The sequence below is a fragment of the Plasmodium coatneyi genome, chromosome 2, assembly GCF_001680005.1.
Source record: "Plasmodium coatneyi strain Hackeri chromosome 2, complete sequence".
NCBI lineage: Eukaryota > Apicomplexa > Aconoidasida > Haemosporida > Plasmodiidae > Plasmodium > Plasmodium coatneyi.
The window spans coordinates 334,436-360,373 of NC_033557.1; the positions used below are offsets into that span (position 1 = coordinate 334,436).

The following is a 25,938-nucleotide window of genomic DNA, read 5'->3' on the forward strand; positions in this document are numbered from 1 at the left end:
TTCGTGATGGTGCATTTTTGTGGCGGAGTTTAGACAAAAGGGGAAAGCAGCCCCCACACAACAGTGGTATGAGGCAACCGCAAGATGTGCATTTCTTCGCCTTCACATTTTTTGTGTTTTCTCGCCCCATCATTTTTAGGTCCATCAACCCTGCCAATGCATTCCTCTGAGCGGCGCACATCGAGTGACAAAAAAAAAAATTTCACAAAGAGCCATAGGAATCATCCAAAATTTTACATGCAAGGTCTAGCAAATTGTTTTCACGCAAACGGTGCTAATGCACAATTGAAAAACTTTTGCAGAGAAAAAAAAAAAAAAAAAAAAAGTTTAAAAAAGGTCCACTTCACCGCAAACGCTACAAACCATGCCAACCCGGCCAACGCTTCCATCACTGAAACTTCAGCACCGGGCCGAGCATCGGCTTGGTAGACATAATCAAAAAGAAGGCGTGGTTGTGGAAGAGGTACTTATAGGCATCGTAATTCTTCGTAACAATCAAATTTGTAATTTCGTCGTACAGTTTTATGTAGTAATTTTCGAAGCAACTTTTTATGTCCATGTCGTTTATAATGTACTTGATGGTCGGCCTTCCGTGGGGGCAGTTCCACGGGTTTTTCAACACGCTAAGTTTTTTTTTAATCTTGATCATTTCGGGCACGTTCAAGGTCTTTCCGACCATGATGGCGTTTCTGCAGGCCCTATAAGGGGGACAGGTAATATTATGTGCAATAGATTGTATAGATATGGGCAGACGTGTCGAACGTAGGATATACATGGGTGTGGCGTTTCGTTTAGGCACTTGGCCTGGCCACTTACTTGGAGGCCAGGATCCGCCAGACCTTCTGGGGGCGCGGAAAGTTGTAGTTAAACCAGGTGTCCGTCTTCTTATTGGGTTGGCCCTTGTTCCGTATGAACATCTGGAAATTGGCCTTGTCGTAGGTTATCGGGTGTTCTGTCAAGTGGTGGAGTAGGGACATGAAGTCCTCAACCTCCAGGATCTTTCCGTTGAACACGGGGAGGGAGAGCAAGTAAACCTTCACTTCCATCAGGACACCTTCCCCCAAGTCCGTCTCATCCATGGCATCGGTTGCAACGGTCGTATCGCCCCCTTTTATTCTTCTCCTCTTCTGAGCGGGCTCCTCCACAATTTCCACGTCAAAACCATTGTGCAAAAATATTTCCAAGTTTTTTTCGATGATGTAAATTTGCGCAGGACTCAACTCCAAGTCGATTTTGCTAATCAACTTTTGTGACTTCATGGTGAAAATTTTGTTGTATTTTTCGAAATTGGATTTTTCGTCTGCAGCATGCTGGTCTATAATGAACAGCGCGTAACTGCTGTTCCCCTGGGGATCGCCTTCCTCCCCTCCAGACTCTGCTTGATTTGCCACTTTTCCTCCAGTACCCCTTTGAAAGTACAACAGGTCAATTTTAGAAATGACAAAGCCTTTATTAAATTGCCCACAGATTTTAAGTTTTTCAAATAAGTTGGACTTAAAATATAAATCCTTCTGCCGTTCATCAATGTTGCTGAAGCTGATGTCTTCGTTAGAGCTTGCTCCGGAGATGCTTCCCACCTGACCTTCCCCCCCGGCTGCCTCCTTTATGCTCAAGCTGCCGTTAAACAAATCCGCGTATTCATTAACCTGCTTCTTATCAGTTAGGCACAGGTAGTTGTTGGCCTTCTCTTCTTCCTTCCCCTTTGGAAAAATTATATTTTTAATTTTTTCGCTATTTGTTAAATTTACCACATGGATCTGGTCATAATCGAACCCGCTCTTCATTTGCTCCCTGTTGATATACATGTTGATGTCTATGGGGATGCTTTTGATGCAGCTACTTTTTATGTTCTCTTTTAATTGTTCGAAGGTGTAATGGGCGGGATTGGGTGGGTCTACCATTCTGTTTGGACTCCCTTCTTCAGGTTGGCTTTGTGGCTTGAGTTCTTCCCCACCAGAGTCGTTACCATCCCTGTGGATTATGTCGTAGTGGGGACTATCGCCTTTGTCCTCCAGTTTACACTCGTAGGAGTCAGCCATAGGCGGGTCCTCCAACTTATATTCCTGAACGCACAATTTAGGAGAATCTTCCAACTTATATTCTTGAACGGACACGTTAGGCATATCCTCCAGTTGGTACTCCTGAACGCATAACTTGGGCGAATCTTCCAACTTAAAGTCGAACGCATGTGCACTGGGGTGATCTTCGAGCTCGCACCCCTCCTCCGTCGAACCGTCCCCCAGCTGGTACTCGTACGCTTGCACAATTGGTGCTTCCTCCTGTGGAGTGTCCCCCTGAGGGTCTTTCTTCGGAACGGATCCTTCGACTTGCCACCCCTGCTGTGCTCGCCCCGCTCGATGATATCTGCCCGGGAGGTCCACTTGCTCGGGAGATCTATTCTCCTCCTTAACGAAAGGAGTGCCAAAAAATTGCTCACTCGAGTCAAAGGGGGGGGTGCACTCTTCCTCCTGCAGCTCCTCCTTCACTTGCACACACAACTTTGGTTCGTAATCGTCCGATCTTTGCGGAGGCCACACATTCGTCTGTTCATGGTCAACTTGGCTAACATGGTCCACATGCCCATCTCCGTCGCTTCCATTTTGGAGACCCTGCTGTGCCATAGATAACTCCTCCTTGACACCCCCAGTAGTACTATGTCTTTCCCCCTCGGAGAAGCTTCCCCCGGTGGAAGAGCCCTCCCAGGAAGGTGTTGTCTTTTTCACATTTTGGCCAATTTGAATCGGTTCGCTTGCGGGGAATCCCCCGTGGGGTACCTCTCCAATGGTATCTTCTTCTTTAGGTCGGTCCAACATTCGCCTATCATTGGAAGTAACCCCCATGATGGGGAGCTGTATATTGTTGGCCTTCAAAAAATAATCACCGATGTGCGTATCGACCAGTTGGCTAGTTTTCGGGGTAAGCAAACTAACCAAACACGTCTTGATCTTCTCACACAATTCATTTTCGTAAATAAAAAAAACCTCTCTCTTATCTGGCGTTACATTTATGTCAAAATTTTTGGTATCAGAAAGGATGTTACAAATAATGATGGGGTACAGCCTACTATTAAATTCCTTATAAATGGAGTTTATAATTTTATTCACATTTTTTAACACATGTATTGGTCTACTATTAATGTAGTAAAATTGGATGTCTCTATCTCTCCTTCCACTGTTGTTGTCACTTATGTATGCCCGTAACTTCCACTCTTCTGAGTCTATATTGAAGTCGATCAGATTACCAATGTTCCTCTTCCCATATATTGTGTGTACACTATTTTTAATACTTTCCTTCCCACCGTTTGTTAATAGCATATTCATATTTTTCACATTCCCCTTCACTGTGACGACATTTTGAATGGAAAATTTTATGTGAGAATAAATAATGGCGTACTGTTGCATAAGGAGAAGCAAATCTGAGAGCTGCGATTTTATATTTTTTATAAAGTCTTTTTTCCTTATGGGGATATTTTTAAAAATATTTTCACAACTTACTGTCGTTCCTCTTAATCGTGCGATTGGCTCTTCATGACTTAGTCTCCCAAGGCTGTCAAATGTTAGCAAATACCCGTGGCTACTTTCATCATGCTTCGTCACAATGTGTAGATCGCTTAACATACACAAGGAATTTAATGCTTCCCCTCTGAACCCTAATGTATTCAATGAACTGTGTATATCCTCAAATTCAGTAATCTTCGACGTGGCATGTCTGGCACAAACATTTTCAAAATTTGACTTTTTAATTCCTGCCCCATTGTCATTAACTTGTATTAATTTGATCCCATTTTCGACTAGCTTTATTTTTATTTCTGTTGCATCTGCGTCTATGCTATTTTCTACTAGCTCCTTTACTACACTGCTGAGCGTGAATATCACTTGGCTGCTGCAGATGTTGTGGATGGACTCTTCCCCGATGTTCTGGATCTTCATCTAGCTCATTCGGCGGTCAACTATATATATGTATATGCTTGTGTATGTGTGTCTCCCTGCACTTTGTAAGCCTACACTTGGGAGTTATTTTATCGACATAATGGGGAGAGACACCTCACAGAGGTCACCTCCCAATCTTATGATCTGCCTTTGTTCAAGCGGCTCCAACTTGGGGAGGGCAAAAACGGGGGGGATGGCCACACCAGTGAAAGGCGAACTATGCCAACCGACCATTAACGATGACACACAAGAGGGATTAAAAAAAAAAAAAATCATCAATGGAGAGTGCACACAAATTTCACAAAATGGGGGAAAAACCCAAAAAGCCATAAAAATTGAGACTCCCAAATGCTGGTCGCATTTTCTGGGAAGATTAAGAGAATTGCCCAGCTGCATAACCCATGGGGTACCACCTTTGGAAGACAACCAGAATGGCAAAAGTGGGCCTCCTCGCATCGGCTATGAAAGCGCAGGGCTTGCTAACGGCATGTGGTCGAAATGGATTTAAGGGAAGCGAAACGGAAGCCAAAATAAAGCGACCACGCACGAATGGCGAGACGCCGCCGGGGGATGAGAGACTACACGGAGAAAACGCAAGAGGTGCAATTTTGGAACCCTCCTTAAAAACAAGCACTGATTTTCCCTATTGTTTAAATGCCCCGCACGGTGAACCACCGCCCCACACATGAGGGAACTTTGTGAAAAAGAATAATTGCGCCATGCTGAACCCGGCAGTCATGAAGTTTGCACCCTCATGAAGAAAAAAAAAAAAAAAACGCGAGACGGAAGAGCCGCACGGAAGGAGGCCAAGGTGGAGAGGCTTCCCTTTTCCACATTCCCCGCGATGATTCCTGCCGAAATGGGCTCCCCAATTTTGCACAAATGCCAGGCCACTGCGCTCTTTACGTGGAAATAGCGGGGACGGTCACAAAGTGCCTATCCCTACGGAGGACAGGGGAAGGTATTTTAGAAGCGTATTATTTTTCACCCTACGGGAGAGAAAGGGAAGTCACGGCGACACCTAATCTGGCATGCTCGCTGTCCCTCTTTTGAAATCAAAATGGGCTCGAATTAAGACGTGACCGATGACAGTTTGTTATGTTTGGATGCCCCACTGGGGGGGCGGAAAAAGCGGAAGAAAAATCAAAGGGGAAGAAGCGTCAACGTGGAGGAAACGCACAGCACATTGGGGAGCACCCCCTGAAAACAATGAACGGTTACAAAGATAAGCAGCTTCATCTGTCCTCCCTCCTCATTTAGCTTTATCACTTCGTCATGCACATGTTACTCTTCCTCCCGGGTGTGTCTATCTCTTCCATTTTACCGTTCATCCGTATGAAGAGGTTCACACACTTGATTCGGCCGCACATTCAGCCCATCATGTAGTAGCAAAGCACGCCCAAAACAAAGAGGACCGTGTTGACCAAAATGAGTAAGGCGCTTAGCACAAAAACAAACACGTAAAAAAAGAGAAAGGGATAATTATACATGTAGTAGAAAACAAAATTGACGTACACAAGTACCACTACATAGGCCTTATAAATCTGCATGGGGGGGTACAGATAAATGTTGATTTTCCCAAAGTGGGGACCATACTGGTATCCATCAACTAGGCAGATCTCCATTTTTCTCCGATTAAAAATGTTGAAGAAATAAAAAGGGGTGTTAAAAAATAAATGCAGTTTATTTATATAGTTATAATTTCTATTGTTTATGTGTAGCTTTTCATTTCGAAAAAGGACATCCCCATTCGTGTCAAGTACCTCCGTCTGCAATTGCATAAAATTGAATTTGTCGTTGTAGTCATTGTTCATGTAGGACAGATTTAGAAGAACGTCGATTTTGTATCCTTTTTTTATTTTCAGTTTGCTAATTTCTTTCTTCTTCAAAAAGGGAATAAAAAAATGAAGAAAATTGTGATCGTTGTGCGATTTATTTTTGTTTGACCATTTTTCAAAATTCACCTGACCTATTAATATATTATTTTGCAAATATGCATACTCCATTTGGTCATCAAAGTGGTGCAATTTCTCCCTATTGGGATAATTTTCTGCTTTGCTGCAAAATGGATGTGTGTCTATTGTTGTGTTTTTCCACATGTTTGAGCAGCAACATGTGTCCTTCCTCTTTATACTGCTTAAAATTTCACTTTGGAGCGACTTCAAATGGTGCAGATATGTTTCGTGCGGCTCACAGAGGATGTTTTCCTGGTTAAGCTGCGCTCTCTCCACGGTGCTGTCCACATTATCGCGCTCCCTACGCAAATACTCCTCTATGGGACTTTTAAGGAGGGAGAACTCCACCGGGTACACATACTTATTCTGGGGGATCAAATAAAAATATAAAAAAAAATAAACCAGCAGGGAAAAAACAAACACCGCGACGTTTATTAGCAGGTACGTTGCAAGCACATACAGACAGTGCTTAACATTCACATTGGGGAAGGCGCTTTTCAGGTGAGTTTTCACCTTAACATACGTTCTGTACCCAGATTTTGCCAAGCGATTTATACCATTCCATATGGCGTCTAACGCGCCCTCCCCTCGCCTCCTCTTTTTCCGCTTCATTCTCTGGTACTTGTATGACAGATAATCCCTCTGCTTAAGGTAGTAGTACTTCTTCTTCATTTTGCAAAACAGTTTTACGTTTCTGAGGCTGCTTCTGGGGTGTGTCTTTGCCTTGACCGCGGGGCACAATAAGTCCATTTCGGTTGCCTCCTCCTCGGAGTTGGAGTTCACTTCGTTCGCTTCATCACGGTCTTTTACCTCATTCACGTTGTTCGCTTGCTCCGCCTCCCTTTCCCCCACGGGGTCCGCAGCGTCCCCTTTTCGAGGCAGCATTTTTCAAAAATCGCCCCCACCACCACGTATACCCACACTCGCATTATACGCCTCCCCCCGTAGACGCATGCTTCATGTGATTCACAAAATTGAAGAAGTGGAGGAATCGTCTCCTCAGAGTATCATCAGTCTTCCCTCATTTCACAAAAAAAAATTTACCAATTATGTGCAATTCTTTGCAAGCTGTTCGATCTGCTCTTGTCAGGGAAACACGCGCAGACAAATGAGCAGCGCGGGAGGGATAAACAAAAGGGACGCCAATGTAGGGCAATCTGCTTAAGCGGCTAAGATAAATGCCACAAAAGGGGGATCCTCCCAAAAAATAAAAACTTTTAGTGGACTCGAAAGGGAAAAAGCCAAATGGCAATTTGAATTAGCGCCTATGTTGGGAGTTACTTATTTTTAATTTTTTTTTTTTTTTTTCCCTGTGCAAAAACAGGTGAGGGAACCAACACACGCAGGGCGTTACTTTGCAAAGGTTCTTATCGCTGCTCCACGTGAAGGAAGAAATGTATTCCCCCGTTCAGGTCGACGTGGGCCAGTACACATACCTTTCAATGTGCAAAAATTTTAACTTCCTTGCAGATATGCCTTTCCTCATGCACTCTCAACCCCCGTCCGCTCTCTCCTCCATGGTGATATATCGCACCCCCGCGTTTTTCATGCGTCCCCTGCCAGCCGCACCAACAAAGTGAACAACTCTTTCTACAAATGAACACACAACAATGGTCCGTTTGGAAGTGAATCGACATTCGTGTTTTAAAAAAAAAAAAAAAAAAAAAAATGGCACTTTCGCCTACGTATAAAAATAAAAGCACCCGTTCGTCACATGAGGTCAAGTACACTCCTCCTACACTGACGGTACAGCGTAAAATTAATCACGCGCCGGTGAACCGATACACAGACAAACCAATACGCAGTTGGATCAACTTACCGCTTCGCCCATGTGTCCGTAACTGTACCGCCACGCTATCATCCCTTCCTCATGGGATGAGTCGCTTGGGGTCCCGTGGGAAGAGCGAAGTCTTGCGGATGTTGTTCAGACCGAGGAACAGCATGAGGACGCGCTCGAGGCCAATGCCACATCCAGAGTGGGGGTAAGACGAATAGGCAAACGAGTCGATGTAAAAGTTCAGTTTGCTTGCGTCCAAGTTAAACCGCTTGATATTGTCCAGCAATAATTTCACATCGCTAATACGTTGGGATCCTGATAGAATTTCTTCCCCCCTCATAAAAAAATCATACGAGTTAGAAATGGCTGGATCGTCTTCCTTGTACATAGTATAAAAAGGCCTTAGCGCTGAGGGGAAATTTATAATAATGTAGTAATCCGTGTGATGAGAAGCCTTAACAATTTTTCCCAATTCCTTTTCCATATCGGTGGACATATCATAGGATAAAATTTCCTCCTCCTTTAAGTCAAGCTTATTATGTTGTATTAGCATTTTTATGGCCTCTTCGTAAGTAAAAATTGGAGTCTCCTCTAGCCATTGAAATTCTTCACATGGGTATTGACCCTTTACAGTCTTAATAAGCATTTCACTCTTCTCTCCTTTTGTTAACTCGGTGAAAATATGCTTAAACAATGAATCGTAGAAAAAGACGTTTTCCATAAAATCATACTTGTAGGTCATTTCTATGTCTAACGATACGTACTCACAGAGGTGTCTATATGTGTTACTATTTTCTGCTCGAAAAACGGGGGCCACCTCGAATACCCTGTCAAATCCGGCGTTAATACACATCTGCTTGTACAGTTGGGGGGACTGTGCTAGGAATCCCTTCTGGTTGAAGTAGTTAATCTGAAAAGCATTAGCTCCTCCTTCGCTGCTTTCTCCTAGCAGTTTGGGAGTATGTATTTCGATGAAATTATTTTGTAGTAAAAAATTCTTAAAAATGGTGCATATTTGAGACTGCAGACAGAAGATGCTATAATTGGCATAGGTCCTCAAATCGATACATCTGTTGTTTAAGCGATTGTCCTGATTGACCTTAATGCTTCCTTCCTCATTTGTTTCTTTCATATTTGCGTCCTTTAACAAAAAGGGCAACTCCTTCGCCGTCTTGCTTATGCAAAATATCTTCTTTATGTGTACTTCGTACTTTATATTGGTGCTATCGATTGGAATTTCTGGCTTTATTATTTTTCCATTTATGTCTACAATAGACTCTAGTGGAAGGTTACTTACCCACTTCATCATGTTCTTATCGTTGTCGTTGTTTTTTATGTCTAGTATACACTGCATGGAGTACAGTTTTTGCCTCAAAATGATGAAGGCTAAGGACCCTTTGCTCCTGATATCGTGGATTCTGCCTCTAACCCAGATATCACCTTGGAGTAGATGCTCTTCATCGGATTGTGCTACTACAGAATGGCTAGCTGTGTCTTCTCTCTTCGCATTATCAACTTTCGCACTTCCTCCCACCTTCATCAACGTGTGGTATATTTCTTCCAAATTGAGCAACTTTATGTCGTCTTTATTTTCCTTCATTTTACTAACTGTGACAAATCCATAGTTGTCCTTTTTTATGTCCTCGCAAACGTGCTCCAAAACTTTAGTGGCTTCATTTTTTTGGTTCTCCCTTTCTGCCTTCTTGGCTAGCTTCTTCTCTTTCTCTGCTAACTTTTTTGCTTTTTTCTCCTTCTTCTTATCACTCACTTCGTCAGCTGCGTTTGCCACATGATTACCCTCCTTGTCGTTCACCTGTTTGGTTTCCCCTTCCATTGTGCTTCTACAAAAGGTTAAACTTTCTCGATTTTTAATGCGACTGTTGGTTACTCGAAAGACTGTCGAACGGCCCTCCTTTACCGGTATGTACTTTTGCACGCGGTGGAATCTCCTCAGAAGAGGGAAGCAATACCTTTGCATATGCTCCTCTGGGGCCTACGCGCATAATCAGCACAACTGGCCACGTTAGGCAACACCTGCACAAACGATTTAACAGTTGTGTATGCCGATGCCGGGAGCACTCATAAAAGGGAATTGCTCAGTGATTGTGCTTATAACATAGATGCTTCTTCACTAGCGGTTACGTACACGCATATGCATGAGGTACACTGTTCTCCGACACGCCGTGTTGCCCTCCTGGGGGACGCGGTTTCCCTCGGCACTAACCCAAATGGGAAGGTTTTAATGAAAGAAAAAACGAAACAGCGTCAGTAGCCTTGCGGTTGGCGTTAACGTAAAATGATGACTTGCCGATAGGCTTATTCGTTCTTCTCAAGAAAGCATAAAAAGAACGGGTAAAAAAAAAAAAAAAAAAAAAAAAACTACGAATATCAACAACTATGTGACGCCCCCCTCTGATGGTCACCTCCGAAATTACTAAAAATGGGACGCAGTTCTTTCACCTCATTCGGGAGATCCTATGCTGATGGTGCTCTAAATTGCGCCGTTACTGTAATAACCCCAAGTTGCTGCTTTTTTTTTTTTTTTTTTTTTTTTTTTCGTCACTTCGTACAGGTAGGTATATGTAGGCACAACTCGTAGTACTTCTATGCAGGCTCTCTTCCTTTAAACGCTGCAACCTCCGATCTTACAAATCAAAAGTGTTCTTTTTCTTTTGGAACAAACACACGAGGTGGACTAAATCACGCTTGGGGAACCTCTTACTCTTCAGCCAATTAGCACCAAAAGGGGGAGGAAAAAAAAAAAAAAAAAAAGGCCACATTTTGTCGTCCACCTTAGGAAGGGGATGTGCCTACGTACCATCTGGCGTGGAATAAGTGACGTATAGGTGGACACAACAGAAGGCGGGATTTTTGTTCCCCATTTTTTTTTTTTTTTTTTTTGCGCTGCTTCAACCTATGGCTGTGTCGGGTGCCATTCATTCGAACGGGACTTGAATTAAAAAGGGAAGTTAACACCCATTTGTTCGTTTCGATGCAAATGACGAAAGTAAAATGAAGCATACACGTGAATACAAAACAAAGTAGAGCGACTTAAAACAGAAGTCGCCGCGTAAACAAATTAGGGGTGCTTACTGAGAGGCATCTTCACAAGGGTCCGCACACCTGTTCATTAAGCACCCCTGAGTGTTTACCCTGCCGGACACGTCCACCCTTTCGTTGTTCCTAGAATAACTACCTTGATCTTATGCTAAACGGTTTTGTAAAAGAAGGCACCTTTTCCCCACCAAAAAAAGGGATGCCAACCTGGCAACATCTTCCTATACCCACTTCTGCACAACTGCACAGTTGTATCACTGCTCCAGGTGTGAAAGGGCTATACGCAATTCCCGCTTGGCCGTGTCAAGGTCTTCAAAAAGAAGGGCTGCACAGGTTAGAAGATACGCAAAGGGAGAAATGTATAGTGAATGCTACTTGTGCATACATTAATTCGTGCACATTGGGACCTTCCTTAGGTCTGTGTGGTTCTTTTTTTTTTTTTTTTTTCCCGCTTTTTCCCTCACGCACCATTAACGGCATACTGTGCATGCTTCAAGCTTGCGGCAAAATCAACTCCGTTCTGTTGCGCTTTGTAGGCCTCTGCGGAAGGTTGAAAGGGAAATAAATGGGGCTCATATTTACAGTCCGTGCTGTGATACGTGCATATCCCGTGGAGTGGAGGGAACTTTTTAAAGGGGTTCATTTGTGATGCCAAATGGGCAGCACTTATTCTTTAACCAAATTCAAACTTCTGCATGTCCCTTAAACGGTCGCAGTTCTCCGTGTAGTCCTTCTGGGTAGTTTGCTCGTTTTGCTCTCCTTGGTGCATCTCTCCCCAGTCGGGGGCGCCTTCATCAACGGGCACTCCTACACAAAGTATGTGCCCATTCGTCCATGTTGTTGCAAATGGGGGTGTATACACATACACATGCACATAAATATATGTATATATACATGTGCAGAGCTATGCTTGTGCCCATCGGATAACCTGGCGAAGGTGTCTGGTCCCCTTCGTTCCGCGGAGAACCGGGCTCGGGCTTTATGCCGTTGTCAAAGCATTTCTTCAAATAAACCGTTTTGTACTTGGCATACAAATATTTTTTCTTCTCATCCTCGTTTAATTTTTGGAAATGATTTAAAATTTCGTAAAAAATTTGAGAGGTGAAAAACATCTGTAGTGTTTTTTTTGTTATTTCTGCTTGTCTGTCGTGCCGGTCAGCCGCTAGGAATAGCTCTGCGAGGGTGGCACAAAAAAGGAATCGAGGGAAACAGAATGGAATTATTTACCCATTTGGCTTATTCAGTTTCGCACAAAACTTGAGTTTTTTTTTTTTTTTCATTTTTGTGGGCTTGTTACTTTTGCAAAAATCGGCTAACTTCGTGTAGTCCACTGCGTCCAAAGATGAGCGGATATGTTCAGCCTTGTCTAGACATTGCAGGAAAACATTTTTTGCCTCTTCAAGGTGGAAGTGAGTGAAAGTGTAAGAACGTGAAAAAAAGGAAATAAAGTAAAAAGCGGGTACCCATCATGCAGCGATTTATCTTTTCCTCTTTTTTTCCTCCATCCCGTGGGCACCTCTTACAGATTTATGCCAATTCTTACGTACCTATATCGGTGCTATTGCTCTTTACGTAGTCGTTGAGCTCCTCCACGATGTATAGGGTGCACAGGAAGGAAACTGCTCATTTGGGAAACGACGGGGAAAAGAGGTGAGCGTTATTCATCCGCCTGCTTTGGAGTTATGCAGGGGCAGCACGTGCATTAGCAAAGCTTCAGGCACATTCTCTGCCGAGCCGCTGCGACCTTTATGTTTTTCCGCCCCTGAGGAGTACCTAGCAAATGGTCCTTTTCCAACTCCTGCGCCTTTTTCCATATAAACTGAATAGACTTCATGGATATTTTTTTTCCTCTCCCCCCGTCCTGCTCCCCCTGAGCTTCCATTTGGTTGCCTTCTGTCCGCTCTGGGGGGTACAAGAGCGATCTTTTCAGTTCGTTCGCAATGGGCGCAGCGTCGCCAATCTGTTGCCTCGGGGAGCAGTTCTGCTTCTCCGTTGACAGTGTGCGTATTTTATGAGCCTACTTTGAATAACTTTTATTTTCCAGACCTCGAAATGGCTGTTTTCTTTTAAAACCTCAAATAGCTGTTTTTTATTTTTATTTTTTTTTTTTTTTTTTGTTTTGGCTCGTTCATAGAATAACGGAATTTTTTTTTTTTTTTTCCCACACTTGTTCATACAGTAATGGCATTTTTTTCGCGCCACTCTAATGTGCTAGTTACAAACTGGTACGTCCACTACCATATATAGTCCCCCCGTGAAAGAAGCAAACGTGTGCCTCATTACGCAGTGAATACACATACGAGGGGAAAAACTGCTTAATGGACCTTCTGCCGCTGTAACCCCACTCTTCCGCGTGGGAAATAAATGCACACACAAATAATAGCAAGTGCACACGTAGTAGGCAACCCGTTTATACCTCTCATACATTGAAAATTAACAAAAGTTAGAATGGAAACTGTTGTAAGCGTGTCCCAGGAAGGACTTCAAACTGTTCGAGTGGCTTTATGCGCATGTGTGATTGCCCTGTCTGGGTGCCTCTCCACAGCGCCTGCATTATATGCCCCTTGAAAGGGTTCAAAGATGTTTCTTCAAATAAGCGATCCCACATGAGACATATACAAAAATGTAAATACGAAAAAAAGGAAAAAAAATGAAACATTTATTCTTCCACACAAATAGCGCAGCATCATGCCGTTATAAACATTCGCCTTTGACAAATCAGAGGGAATACAAAAAAAAAAAAAAAAAAAATTTAGAGCTACACAACAAGGGTGAGACAACTCTACACCCTTTCAAATAACCCCAGACAGGTACACACAAACACACTTGAACAAATCAATCGTCATCGATGCGACTACTGCGAGCAAAATGACATTTTGAAGAAAGGGGCCATAAAGGAGCCATGAACGGGCAAATGCAAAAAAGCACATTACCGCTCACAGGTACACATACTAGATGTCCCACCTATGATTATAACAGACTATACCCTCCTCAAACTGCTCATTATAAAATCCCCATTCGCCTTCATATCACAGTCAACTTCCTTCAGTAAGTAGGCCTGATATAGGGTATTCACCCCTGCACTGGACGGGGTGAACTTCGTCGAGCGCTCATATGCACTGATTAACACTTCATTCAGAATGACGAACAGCACATGCTCATCATCCATGGGAACAAAAACCTTCAGACAGTGAAAGAAGAAAAAAAAATCCACTCTTAATTTTTCAAATCCGTATTCATTAAAATGGAAGTCGCGCACATATTCACTGTAATTCTTAAACAAAATTTTGATTATCACGAGAATAATTTTTTTCTTTTCCAAGTGTAAATTTCTTTTGTAGTTCTTCATTTTGCACATGTATAATTTGTACATGTACATTTCTAGGTTTTTCTCATCGTGGGATTCTTTCTGCTCGTTGTTGATTAGGTCGCTACGGCTCTCCCCAGGGTAGCTTTCGCCCCCGTCATGACTATCTCCACGTGTCTGCATCTCCGAAGAGGTCCTTCCTCTCTTCCCCTTTGCGTACTCCTTGCACACCCGCTCCAGCGCTTCCCCTATTTTACCCATCACGTCGTTAAAATGGTCCGTCTGACCAGTAGCAGAATCAGCTCCAGTAGTGGCGGTACCAGTCGCCTTGCTCTCCAGGAAGGACGCCAGGTACGAATAAACTGCGATAATGTTGTTCAAGAGGTATATAAAATTTGTGCTCACTAATTCGGTCTTCTTCTCTTCAGTCCATTTCTCCGTTTGGATGAATTCCTTTACACTTCTCGACATTTTATTTAAGTAGTACGAAACGAAGGCATTCATTAACTCGTTTCTTTTTTCGAGGAATTTAAATTTTACAAAGTTGCGAATTCCGACGACGTACTTGTTTGCATTATCTGGGTTGTCTTCATAGTCTTCATCGGAGTGAATTTCGTCCGATTTGGTCTCTTCCGAGGGGTTTTCCCCTGAGAGGGTGTCTCCTTTCGTGACACCCCCTTCGGCCACTAACTTGGTTTCCTTTCCCCATTCGACTTTTCCACATTTATGGGCCGAAATGGCAGCGTGCGCAGCTTCACCAGGTGCAACCTCCTCGCTAGCCATGAAGCTCGCGCTCCTTTTGAGAAGGAGAAGATGGTCACCATCCTTCGCGTTATTCTGCTCACCAGAGTGCCCCGAGTCAATGTCATGACTCTTCATTTTGTCTTTTTTTACCTCCTCCTCCTGGCGAATGAACACCGAGTGGAACTTTCCTTCCTCATCCGTTTCTGCATCCTCCTGCGTGGTCAAATGTTCCAACCCCCTCGGGTGATCATCATGCCCATCCAGCACATCCTCCCCTTCGAACGTGCAGTGAGCGTCGTCTCCACCTCGATTCAGATACCTCTTTCTGATGGATGGCTGCCCCTTCGAGTGAGTTTCTTCATCGGTGTGAGCATCAGCTGGATCTTCCCTCATTTTGCAAAAAGGATACGAATCCTTATATATGAGATCCTCAAAAGTGCAGCGAAGGCTAATTTTATTTCGCTCATTCACCAGCGTATGTGCTTCTTTATACATGTCCACAATTACAGTGAACACTTTTAACACTCCTTCATTTTTCATGTTGTCCAAAATTCCCACTAGGGTAAACAGAAAATTTATTTCGCTTTTTTTCGCTGCCTCGAATTTGTGCTCCTTTATTATGCTTTCTATGAACTTGTCAAAGTCCATCTTCATCAACTTCTTCTTCTCTACCAAGACGTTTTGGAACTCACCACCGTCAAATGTGATGCTTTGGTATATCCACTTGGCTGTGCATTTCCAAGTGCTTTTTTTTTTTTTTTTTTTTTTCTTCCTCAACTGCGTTCGCTACGTCGCTGTTATATACCTGTGGAGGGTATATGTTTCTGCACTGGAAGATTTGCTCCTTCTCAACGGGGGGATCCCCCCCATAGGGGGAGCCACCATCCGCGGCACCTTCACAGACGCACACGAAGTACTTGATAAAGGAGTCCACAAACCTCATCAGGAAGACAAAATAAATGGTCACAAAATTAATCAAATTTTTGAAATAAAAATCGGTGCCCTTTAGGGGTATCTCTTTGTGGAAGGCCTCCAAGTCGATGAGGACAAGACAAAGGCTTAACAGAATGTGGTGACTGAGCTCTGGCTTGTTTTCCAAAATATAACTAGCTTCCTTCTCCTTGCACAGGTAGAAGAAGTTCATGAGACTGCGGTCGTTCTGGAGGCACAAGCGGTACACATGAAATCTTAACAGTTCGGAGTTGATTCTCTTGAGAAACTCGTCCATGAGGGGGAAGACGCTTCCCTTGTTATTAATGTTACTGCTTCTGGGGTGAATATTACTAAGGTTCACGGATCGATTATCTGCCTTGCTCACCGCTTCACGCACCTCCTCCTGCAGTACCCCCACGCACCGCGCGATGAGTTTCACCGGGGGGTTGAACATGTATATGAGGTCGACCGTTAAGTCCTCCAAAAGCTTGAAGAAAATCTTCATCAGCAATTCGACCACCTCCCAGTCGTCATCCGTCTTCAGTATACCTTCTAGGTGATCCTCCTTCCAATTCATCGGGGTGAAGCTTCCTCTGTTTGGTGCGTTGCCACCATGAGTGGTTGTTCCTGCGCACCCTTCGCGAGTGGAAGGGATGGTGGGAAGCGTCCCCGCATTGCTCCTCACGTCAACGGTGACCAGACGTAACTTCCTCATCAAGTCCCTCAACCGAGGAATTCCACCAAGAGCTTCCATTCTTCCACTTTTCTGCGCTCCCGTCTCTTCACACGCACAATAAAAATCCTGCAAAAATAGCTGCTCATAGCTCCGTATCATGGTGAAGAAAAAATGTAGCCACTGCGTGTAGGCCAACTCTAACACCGTTTTGAACATCCTGTTATGTCCTTCGTCGTGGGGGATACTCTCACGGGTGTGACTTGCGTGATCCTTTTCCTTCGCAGACTGATCATCATCCTCTTCATCTTTGATGGTCCCCCCTTGGATGTAACTCCCCCAATTGCAAATTTCACGGAGTAGGTACTTCATCGTTGTAAGTCTATTCCATAGGAACACATTTCTCACGTCCTTTCTGTCTTTACCATAGGCCAAAATAAGGTAGAGGGATGAAGTTATTTCTTCGTTTGGGATGACTTGCTCACAGAGGTGATTGAAAAAGTCTTCCGCGGAGGTCCCATCTAGGTGGGTGGGCTTCTCCCCATGCTTGTTGTTCTCACTTAGATTGGAGGAGATACCCTTGCGGAGTTGCTCCTCATAATAGTAACAAGCGATGCTGGCCATATTTTCGCTGTCTAAATATAAGTCCCGAAATATGCGCATGTCTCTATTATCGTAAAAAAAAGGAACAGCCTCCATAAAGAGTTGTAACGACTGGGTGTAGTCCCCTAAAATGATGAGATCAAACATCCTCCTCGGGATACTCATAATGCTATGGACCCCATTTAGTAGCTCCTTTATCTGAAGCAAGCTTTTAATTTTTTTGTAGTTTTTCCCAATGTTGTTGTTCATCAAATGAGAGTTGTTATCTATAGAATTCAGTTGCTCATTTATGTCTCCTATTTTGTCCTTAACATTTTTAAAATTTCTCTTCAGATTTACGATCGTATCTGCTGCTTTAATAAATTTGTTGTAATTTTCATACACTACTGACTGCATGAAGTTATCCTTTTGTTTTATTTCCTTCTCTATGTTTTTTGCTTTTTGTATCAGATCCTTTAGGGTTGCCTTTTGTAGGATCTTTTTAAAGTACTCACTTACGTTAAAGTCGGTGCTTTTCTGGTTCAGCTCTTCTGAATCGCTTACATCTATGGGTTCTTCCGTGCATATTTCGTTACTTCTCTTTGGGGAATTCCACTTCATGCGTGATTCTCCCTCCTCCTGGTCCCCATTTCTACTCCGCCCATCTAGCCCATAGTATCTGTGCAGAATCGCCCCCACGTTCTTTCTCCCCTCGTTGGGCTTCTCCCTATTCATCTTCACAATTTGGAGATGGTGCTCAAAAAGGTCAGGTGTTTCTATACGTTTGTATGTGGGGGGACAGCTACAGGAAGAAATCGAACCGACAGGCGACCACCCCCCTATATCTGAAGTATCACGCCTGGAAGGTGTGTCTCTTCCCCTGAAGGAGACGTGTACATCGGGAGGAGCACAAACTGGACGAAAAGCACCTCCAATCATAGCAAGCGACGGTTTAACTTCATTCACTATCTCGAATGGTGCAGAGAAGGCGGCAAATAAAGAGAAAAAAAAAAAAAAAAAAACCTTACCAAAGGAGAACTCTCAAACGAACGGGTGTTATACACCTTTATGTTCCCCCGTAATGTGTAATTTAAGGAGGGTGGGGGTAACCCTCTGAGGAGGAAATTCCTTTATTTTCCGCGGGGGAGGGAAAGACAAATTAGCGCAGCTCCCTGCCCGCAGGTTGGTTAACGTTCCGTCGGAAGAAAAGGGGCGTGTGGTCCCTAAAGCACCTCGCACAGTTTGCAATTGCAGTTGCTCTGTTGAATACGGACCAGCAGAGGAAGAGAACTGGTCCGTCATTCTGCTATATTCTGCCAATCCGCGAACTTGTCAATCTTCTAGTTTGCCACTCCGCAAACTAGCCAATTACCCATGTGCAGCTGCGTCACGGCCATGTTGTGCTTCGTGAGATGGAGCACACCTACTCAGGGGGATTCTCCGAAAGAAAAAAAAAAAATAAAAATAAAAAAAGGGAAAAGGGAAAAGGGAAAAGGGAAAAGGGAAAAGGGAAAAGGGAAAAGGGAAAAGGGAAAAGGGAAAAGGGAAAAGGGAAAAGGGAAAAGGGAAAAGGGAAAAGGGAAAAGGGAAAAGGGAAAAGGGAAAAGGGAAAAGGGAAAAGGGAAAAGGGAAAAGGGAAAGTGAGCAACCATTCAAATGCATCGCGGAGAGATGAAAAAAAAAAAGGAAGCCAAAAGTTTCCTACATATGCATAATCATACCAGCGCAGTGCAACAGCGTGAAGGTGGGCAGGCGGAAGGGGAACCTACCCTATTTTTTTGTAACAGTTGCTTGCTCAAGATAACCACTCAAGTGGCGTCACTTCACGGAGCTTCTGAGAGCAGCTCACCGGAGGCATATAAATCGCATACCACACCAATTGGAGTGGAAAATTTCAAAGCATCCGATCAAAGGGTAAGGTAAAAAAGAGCACAACGCGTAAAAATAAAGAAAGCGCTTTATGTACACACAGGCCGTGTTAGGAAGTATCAATAAGTTCTTTTCTTTTGCTGCACCCCTCCCCCATCCTCTCACATCCTCTCACTCCTGTCACTCCCAACAGATACTGCACCGTCGAATTGGAAAAAAAAGGGAGATATGCGAACACCATTTCCCGTTACTTAGGTTTAGTGGCATCCACTATATCATCAGTATTCATCTGAGATGAGGATATTCTTCCATTTTGTTCTCTTTATAAGCGAACTTGTTTGCTTTTTTTTTTTTTTTTTTTCTTTTTTTTTTTTGTATAAATTTTTTCTCTTTGTGAGGAATGTTCCAAATTGCCTGAACGGTCTCAGGCGAAAAAAAGAGGTTAACCTGTACACCTGGCAAATGGGTGTGTGTCGTCCAAAAAATAAGCAGACAGGCAATTTATTCCACCTCCTCGGGGTGTAAACAGAAAGGGGGGGGTACACGTACCCGTGAGACGTCACAGAAGGGTAACCCTTTTTGTGAACCCCCTTCTTATTTTTTAGTCCCTGCATCCAGTTCACCTCTCTGTTATAATGAACTCCTTGACTGTATGAAAATGAAGGGAGGCACACATGCAAAATGATCTCTTTGAGAATGGTCACATTGCGACGCCGTCGAGATTAAAGTGCATTCAAAAGAAGGGGGAAAAAAAAAACAACTGTAGACCATATGCTTATTCCTTCGGCAGAATTATGGCACATGTGTTAATCTTAGCGCATTTTAATTTTATCCCTTTGGCCAAGTCTTCTTCGCCATAATTTTTTTTTTCCTCTTCGCTGCTATGCCCGTGTTTGTCAATTTCCCCTCTTTTTTTGTGTTCCTTTTCAACATAGCCGCTGGCACAATTTTGCGTGAACGGCGAAAAGGAAAAATTGGAAAAAGCAAAAAAAGAGGAAAGCAATTCAAGAGGACTGCATGTCAAAGGTGGTTTTAAGCATATACCAACTTGAAAACAACAGTCCAGTCCTATTCTTCACTTTTTTGCGCTTTTTTTTTTTTTTTTACCCATTTTTTCATCCTTCCTCCCTCAACCATTTTTGTGTTATTTCTTTTTTTTTCCCTTCATTTTTCTTTTTTATTAAATATATTTATGTGCACATGTGTACAAAATTCTTCTTCCTTCCTTCGGCACATTCCATACCCTCCAAAAGTGGTTCTTTGTTGTTCCTTAGGTATAAGTCATTACAGTTGCTGAGGTTGGACGCTCACTCGATGTATTATATACGATGTGTTACATCACATGTTCTGATAACCTACCATCCCTAGACCTCCCGCATTATTATTTGTTCTTCCCCCGGGTTGTCCTATGTAGGCGGAAGGACGAACGGTAGAATGGTCGTCTATTGTGGAACTTGTTTCCGAACTTCCTGTGAAGTCCACTGTTGAAGTTTCTGTTAAGTTGTCGAAGTTGCGCTGGATGTTAGATCTTTTATTTCTTCCGCTCCTTCCATTTCCAGAAAAATTGTTACCGAACCAGGAAGACCATGGCTTATACTAAAAGGGAAGGAAAGGGTTAACAGGGAAGGTTTAGATGTACCTGTTAAAATGAAGATTGTTAGGTGGGTGGTAGGTGGTAGGTGGAAGGAAGGTTGTTAGGTTGTTGGTGGTAGGTGGGTTGTTAGGTGCGTGGTAGGAAGGTGTGCAACGGGGTGCAGATTTGGGTGTTGGGTGGGTGGAAGGTGGTAGGTGGGTTGTTAGGTGGAAGGAAGGAAGGTTTAAGGAGGAGGAAGGAAGGTGTAAGGAGGGTCGAAGGAAGGAAGGTAAGGAATGGTCTAAGGAGGAAATAAAGGAGGGTGTAAGGAGGGGAAGGTGGGTCTAAGGAAGGATGGAGGGGTCAAAGGAATAGGAAGGGAAAGATCTAAGGAAGGGAAGGAAGGAGGTCTAAGGAGGGAAGGAAGGAGGTCTAAGGAGGGAAGGAAGGAGGGTCTAGGGAGGGGTGGGAAGGAAAGGATAGAGGTCAAAGGAGGAGGAAGGGAAGGAAGTGGTCTAAGGAGGAGGAAAGGAAGGGAGGATGGGTCTAAGGAGGGAAGGAAAGGAAGGTTCTAAGGAGGAAGTACTATTAGCTATAGTATTATTCTAAAGTTCTATCTATTACCTTATATGCGAGGAAAAGGAGTGCAGGTAATTCTAATGCTGCTAAGGTACCAAAAGCAGAAGAAAGAGAAGAAGCTTTATTTGCTTGATGGATGGCGTTGTTTAGTTTGGTGGATATGGCTTGTTTTTCAGAGAGTGCTAATTTTTGTGCTTGCTCTGCCCGCGCCTTCTCTTCTTGTACAGATGTTAATTGAGATTGCAATTTGCATTTTTCTTTGGACAGTTTGACTGTATCACAATATTGGTCGTACTTATCCTTAAATTTTTTGCAATATGGATCACCAGCATATGTACTATTTTGACAGTGCTTACTTATAGCATCACATGCCGAGAAAATTTTGTCCCTGTAACTCGACCATTCTCCCTCACAATGGGATCCATCCTTTAGTAACTCTCCTCTTACGGTTTTATAATCGTAAGAATAGTCGAATACCTCTTTCATTTGGCCGAAAATGGTTTGGTCAATATTATCAGGGCAAATAAGTGTGCATCCTTTGTTCCCATATGTTTGCGTTATTAATTTACAAATATAATTTAGGGGGCTCTTGATTTGGCCAGGTGTAGTATGATGATATAATTTATATCCTATCCAATAATACAGGAAATGGCACCATTCATTCTTATGTGTCCCCCCGCTCGTATATTTCTTGGACACATAACATGAAGCATGCACAACTTCACCTTTATAGTGCTTAATGGAAGATCCATCATTTAGGACCGTGTTCTTCATATTCTTTGTACAATCATCATCACAGTCTTCCGTGCTCCCACGAGTTCACTGTAAAAATTTTTATGTGAAGGGAAACTTTGTGGATTTGAAGGCTGCAAATATATAATTGTAAAAAGAGGAAGAGGAAGGAAGGATATGGAATATATATATATGTATGTCTATATATATATATATATATATATATGTGTATATTCTTATATAATTGTATTATTTCACACTACACAACATCACATGTATATATAAAAAGGTATTATATATATGTGCACACATTATATGTGTTGCTTCCTTTAAAAATTGTTCCTCACCGCTAGAGATGTTGACATGCTTTCTATGTTTGTATATTATTTTTTATATATGTTCTACTTTTTAAAAAAGAAGGGTTGTTGTTCACACAACTATGTATAAGGAATATATAAAAATTTCGCCTTGTTTTATGATTATAAGTGTGAAATTTTTATTTTTTCAACAGCAGTGTATATTACTTAATTTCTGGAACAATGATAACATATGCATACACACTACATGTACATCAAAATCATTTCATTATATGTGCACATATATAATTTAAGGTAAGAACGGGTACGAAGAAATAAGCCCAAAAAGGAAGTCACATAATAGAACAGGAGGATAAGGAAAGGAAGGAAAGAAAAGGAAGTGAAACTCTTCTGAGGTCCCTTCCCTCTTTTTCAGACTGTTGTAAACCATTCTAACAACCTCCTTTGAACCTAAACCCTGAATCTTCTCACATCTTTTCAACTTCCCCACTCCTTCTAACAACTCATTCCTTTGAACCCTAAACCCCTCACACCATTTTAAACCTCCCCTTAATATCCTGAATCCTTTTAAAATCGTATATAAATTAAAAAAAAAAAAAAAAAAAAGGAAGACGTGAAGTGTACCCATTAACATGTGCAAAAAATATATAATGTGCACCCCAAAAAAGGGAGGAGGAGAAATGTGCTCAAATGAATCTGGTTCACATAATGTAGTATGCACATCCTTTCCCATATGCATGAACTGTTACTATATCATAATTGAGTACGGAAAAAGAAATAAGAAAAGAAAAGAAAAAAGAAAAAAAGAAAAAAAGAAAAAGAAAGAAAAGGAACTTTTATTACTACTGAGAAGTCCTGAATAAAAGAATGGGGGAGAGGAGTGGTAGGTATAGTGTAAAAGCATGTTATTATTATATAGGAATGTGTGAACATTTTTTTTTTCTTCACACAAATAACACTCACACATAATTGTTTTAAATTTATCATTTTTATTTATTCCATAAATCAACACTCTACATATTACATATGAATGGGTGTACACATGTGAGGGAGGGGGGAGAAGAGTATTACTGCACATGTGCATATGAACTATAAAACATGTACCATAACAATTTTCTTAATAATTTTATTTCTCCTAATAATAATAGAAGGGAAACATGAACTTACAATATATCACATGCTTAAATTTTTTTCATTTTAAAAGGTGTGTGTGGGGAGGGGAGAAGAATTTCATTCTTATATATAGTTAATAACTGGTGAGAAGCGCATGCCTAAATATAATAATGTCATATTCCAAACGAACATATGAAGAACAACAGATAGCACAATGCAACCATTCCACAATAGAGTACAGCACAATACCATAATACAGTGAATACATAAATAAAAGGAACGTTGTGTGTAAAAAAAAAAAAAGGAGGTGTATGTTTCATCCACCCTTCTCTCCTCTTTTTTTTTTTCTTTCTTTCTGCCCCTTTTTTTGACTCCTTCTTTCACTTTACTTTTTTGCCTTTATTTTGCCGCTACTCTGTTATTCCTACATATTTGTTTATATATATGCATATATACATATATAGGCATATATATATTAACATACGTATACATATATATACATATACAATGATTTAACCTATACGTACACATATGTATGTATGTAATGTGTGCTATCAGTATTCGAGAATTAAGAAATGTGTAGTATTCACAGAGTGAAAACTTCAGTATTCATCCATATTCATATTCATCAATAATCAATATCGGACGGGCACAACCTATATACTTCTCCCTCTTTCGAATATATATAGAGAAGTTTAATACAAATTCACATCATACACCAAACGAGCACGCTAACCATGACAAAGGTAATACGGATTATTATATGTGTTTCCTTCCATGTGAGGGTACATGGACATATACATATGCAATACATCTGCATGTACATAATATTCTGTACATAATATAATGAATATAGGAAGTATAAATGTATTCCACTAATTATATTTATAGGGACTGAATTTGGATAATTTACCTTCCAAGTTTACTTTCTATGATGTATTCCAAAACAATGGGGAAAACTGTACAGGCGCATGCGCGGGAAAAAAAGAGACACTCCAAAGTCACAAGGAGAAAATAGAAGAAGAATATGATAAAATACAAAAAGCATTATGCAGTGCGTGTGAAATGTATGGACGCACGAATAAACCCAGAAAGGAAGCCTATCATTTCCTATATTATTGGATAGGAAGTAAAATACCTGCAAGTAAAGGGGAAACTCCCGGCTTCCCCTATAAAATAAGACTCATTTGTGGAGATATAAATAAAGCTTGCGGGAATCAACAATGTGGAATTCCCTGTGATAATCCTGATAAAGCTATTTTCGAACAGAGAAGAATAATATTCGACTATTATTACGATTATTATACCATAGAAAAGGATATATTGCAGAATGGGCCCATTTGTAAAGGGAAATGGTCCGATTATCTAAGGAAAGTTTCCTTAGCATGTACCAAGGTGAAGGAAGATTGCGCAGAGAAGGACGGGGCAGAAAGGGAATATTGTGAAGAATTCAAAACAAAATACCTGGGATATTGTAATATAGCGAAACTGTCAGAACTGAAATGTGCGTTAGAATCACTCCAAGAAAGAATAGTGCCCGAAGCAGTACAAACAGCATCTTCTAAAGCAGACGAAGCCATAAGTAAAGCTACCACCACAGCTTCGCTTACTTCCTCAATGGTGGCAGTGGGATTACAAACAATCCTTCTCCTTTTATATAAAGTAAGTACAACAATTACAATTGTAATTACCATTATAATTAAAGTATACAATTGTAATTACAACTATAACTAAAGTATACAGTTATAATTACCATTACAATTGTAATAGGCAATTATAATTATAATTACAATAACAATGTAAATAGTAGTATTTTGTCTATATATTTATTACTACTTTTAATAAATATAGAGAACAGAATGTGTGCTATATATATAGTACACATTCCCCCCTTGCTCTTCCCACTTTCTTTCCTTCCCCTCCAAACACTTCAGTATTCCCCACTAACTTCCTGGTTCGGTAACCACTCTTCTGGAAATGGAAGAAGTAGAAGAAGGAGCACAAGAAAGAGAAGGTCAAGCCAACAACAATTTGACGACTTAAGAGAAACATCAACAATAGGCTACACGGACCGTTCGGAAACAAGTTCCACGTTTGATCCCACTACAGTACATTCTCCTGCATACACTACGCCGTCTTCCAGGGGAGAAACAAATAATAGTACACCGAGTCGTGGGATGGTAGGTTATAATAGAACATAGAACACTAAATATAATGCCCTTTCCCTACGCGCAAAGTTATGAAGTGTGTGTGTAAGGTTCCTCCTCAATACTGTAATGTTCCACACACCGTAAACTACAGTTATTCACAGTTCTCAGTACGTAACCACCGTAACCACTAAATATAATAAAAAAAAATTTATAAAAATGCATAAAAATAATATTTAAATTTACTCCTGCATCATAAAGGTATACAAGATAATGTACGTTCTGCGCACCTCTACAATTATTTCCTATATATTTCGATATGTGAACTAATAGCAAACTAATGCTTCCATAATCTTAAAAAAAAGGAAGAGCATCCTTATGTACATACCTAATGAAATATACGTATATTTAATTACCTTATTTACGTTTCGTCAAGTAAAAATTATATGAGTAGAGCGCAGTGAGCACAATTAAAAAAAGGAGTGAACACTGCTCCTTAAAAGAAAATTTAAGCGAGCAAATACCAAAAAAAAACACTAATTTTATGTTGGCTATGTTTTCCCCAATCGGCCTACACCTTTTTTATGTTTTTCTATAATTAAATAATAAGAACGAAACGGAAAAATTCCCATATATTATTTTGTTTAATGA

At 41.6% G+C, this 25,938-nt stretch overlaps 6 protein-coding genes across 6 annotated transcripts in view; all 6 read right to left on the reverse strand.

Moving 5' to 3' along the window:
* Positions 1-388: 388 nt before the first annotated feature.
* On the reverse strand, positions 389-3,929 carry PCOAH_00002870 (Mismatch repair protein pms1-like protein; the record flags this gene model as incomplete). Its single annotated transcript, XM_020057102.1, has 2 exons — positions 389-698; positions 817-3,929. The coding sequence occupies 2 exons, from the start codon at positions 3,927-3,929 to the stop codon at positions 389-391; spliced, it is 3,423 nt and encodes a 1,140-aa protein (XP_019912603.1).
* A 1,370-nt stretch (positions 3,930-5,299) lies between these two features.
* PCOAH_00002880 (Uncharacterized protein) lies at positions 5,300-6,769 on the reverse strand (the record flags this gene model as incomplete). The annotated part of the gene is made up of 1 exon (XM_020057103.1): positions 5,300-6,769. One exon carries the CDS (start codon positions 6,767-6,769, stop codon positions 5,300-5,302), a length of 1,470 nt encoding a protein of 489 aa, XP_019912721.1.
* Positions 6,770-7,752: 983 nt separating this feature from the next.
* PCOAH_00002890 (Aspartate--tRNA ligase) lies at positions 7,753-9,495 on the reverse strand (the record flags this gene model as incomplete). The annotated part of the gene is made up of 1 exon (XM_020057104.1): positions 7,753-9,495. The coding sequence occupies one exon, from the start codon at positions 9,493-9,495 to the stop codon at positions 7,753-7,755; it is 1,743 nt and encodes a 580-aa protein (XP_019912740.1).
* Positions 9,496-10,972: 1,477 nt separating this feature from the next.
* On the reverse strand, positions 10,973-12,912 carry PCOAH_00002900 (Uncharacterized protein; the record flags this gene model as incomplete). Its single annotated transcript, XM_020057105.1, has 7 exons — positions 10,973-11,043; positions 11,187-11,258; positions 11,397-11,525; positions 11,647-11,892; positions 12,016-12,114; positions 12,266-12,337; positions 12,492-12,912. The coding sequence occupies 7 exons, from the start codon at positions 12,598-12,600 to the stop codon at positions 10,973-10,975; spliced, it is 798 nt and encodes a 265-aa protein (XP_019912651.1).
* A 786-nt stretch (positions 12,913-13,698) lies between these two features.
* Positions 13,699-17,692, reverse strand: PCOAH_00002910 (Uncharacterized protein; the record flags this gene model as incomplete). Its single annotated transcript, XM_020057106.1, is given in 2 exon segments — positions 13,699-15,555; positions 15,575-17,692. 2 exon segments carry the CDS (start codon positions 17,690-17,692, stop codon positions 13,699-13,701), a joined length of 3,975 nt encoding a protein of 1,324 aa, XP_019912631.1.
* A 2,472-nt stretch (positions 17,693-20,164) lies between these two features.
* PCOAH_00002920 (KIR protein) overlaps positions 20,165-25,938 on the reverse strand; it is a gene marked incomplete at both ends in the record, with an annotated part of 32,926 nt that continues 27,152 nt past the window's right edge. The window contains 3 exons of the mRNA XM_020057107.1: positions 20,165-20,422; positions 21,024-21,786; positions 24,054-24,099. Of these exons, the coding sequence (XP_019912693.1) occupies positions 20,165-20,422; positions 21,024-21,786; positions 24,054-24,099 (1,067 nt within the window). The remainder of the gene's footprint in view (positions 20,423-21,023; positions 21,787-24,053; positions 24,100-25,938) is intronic.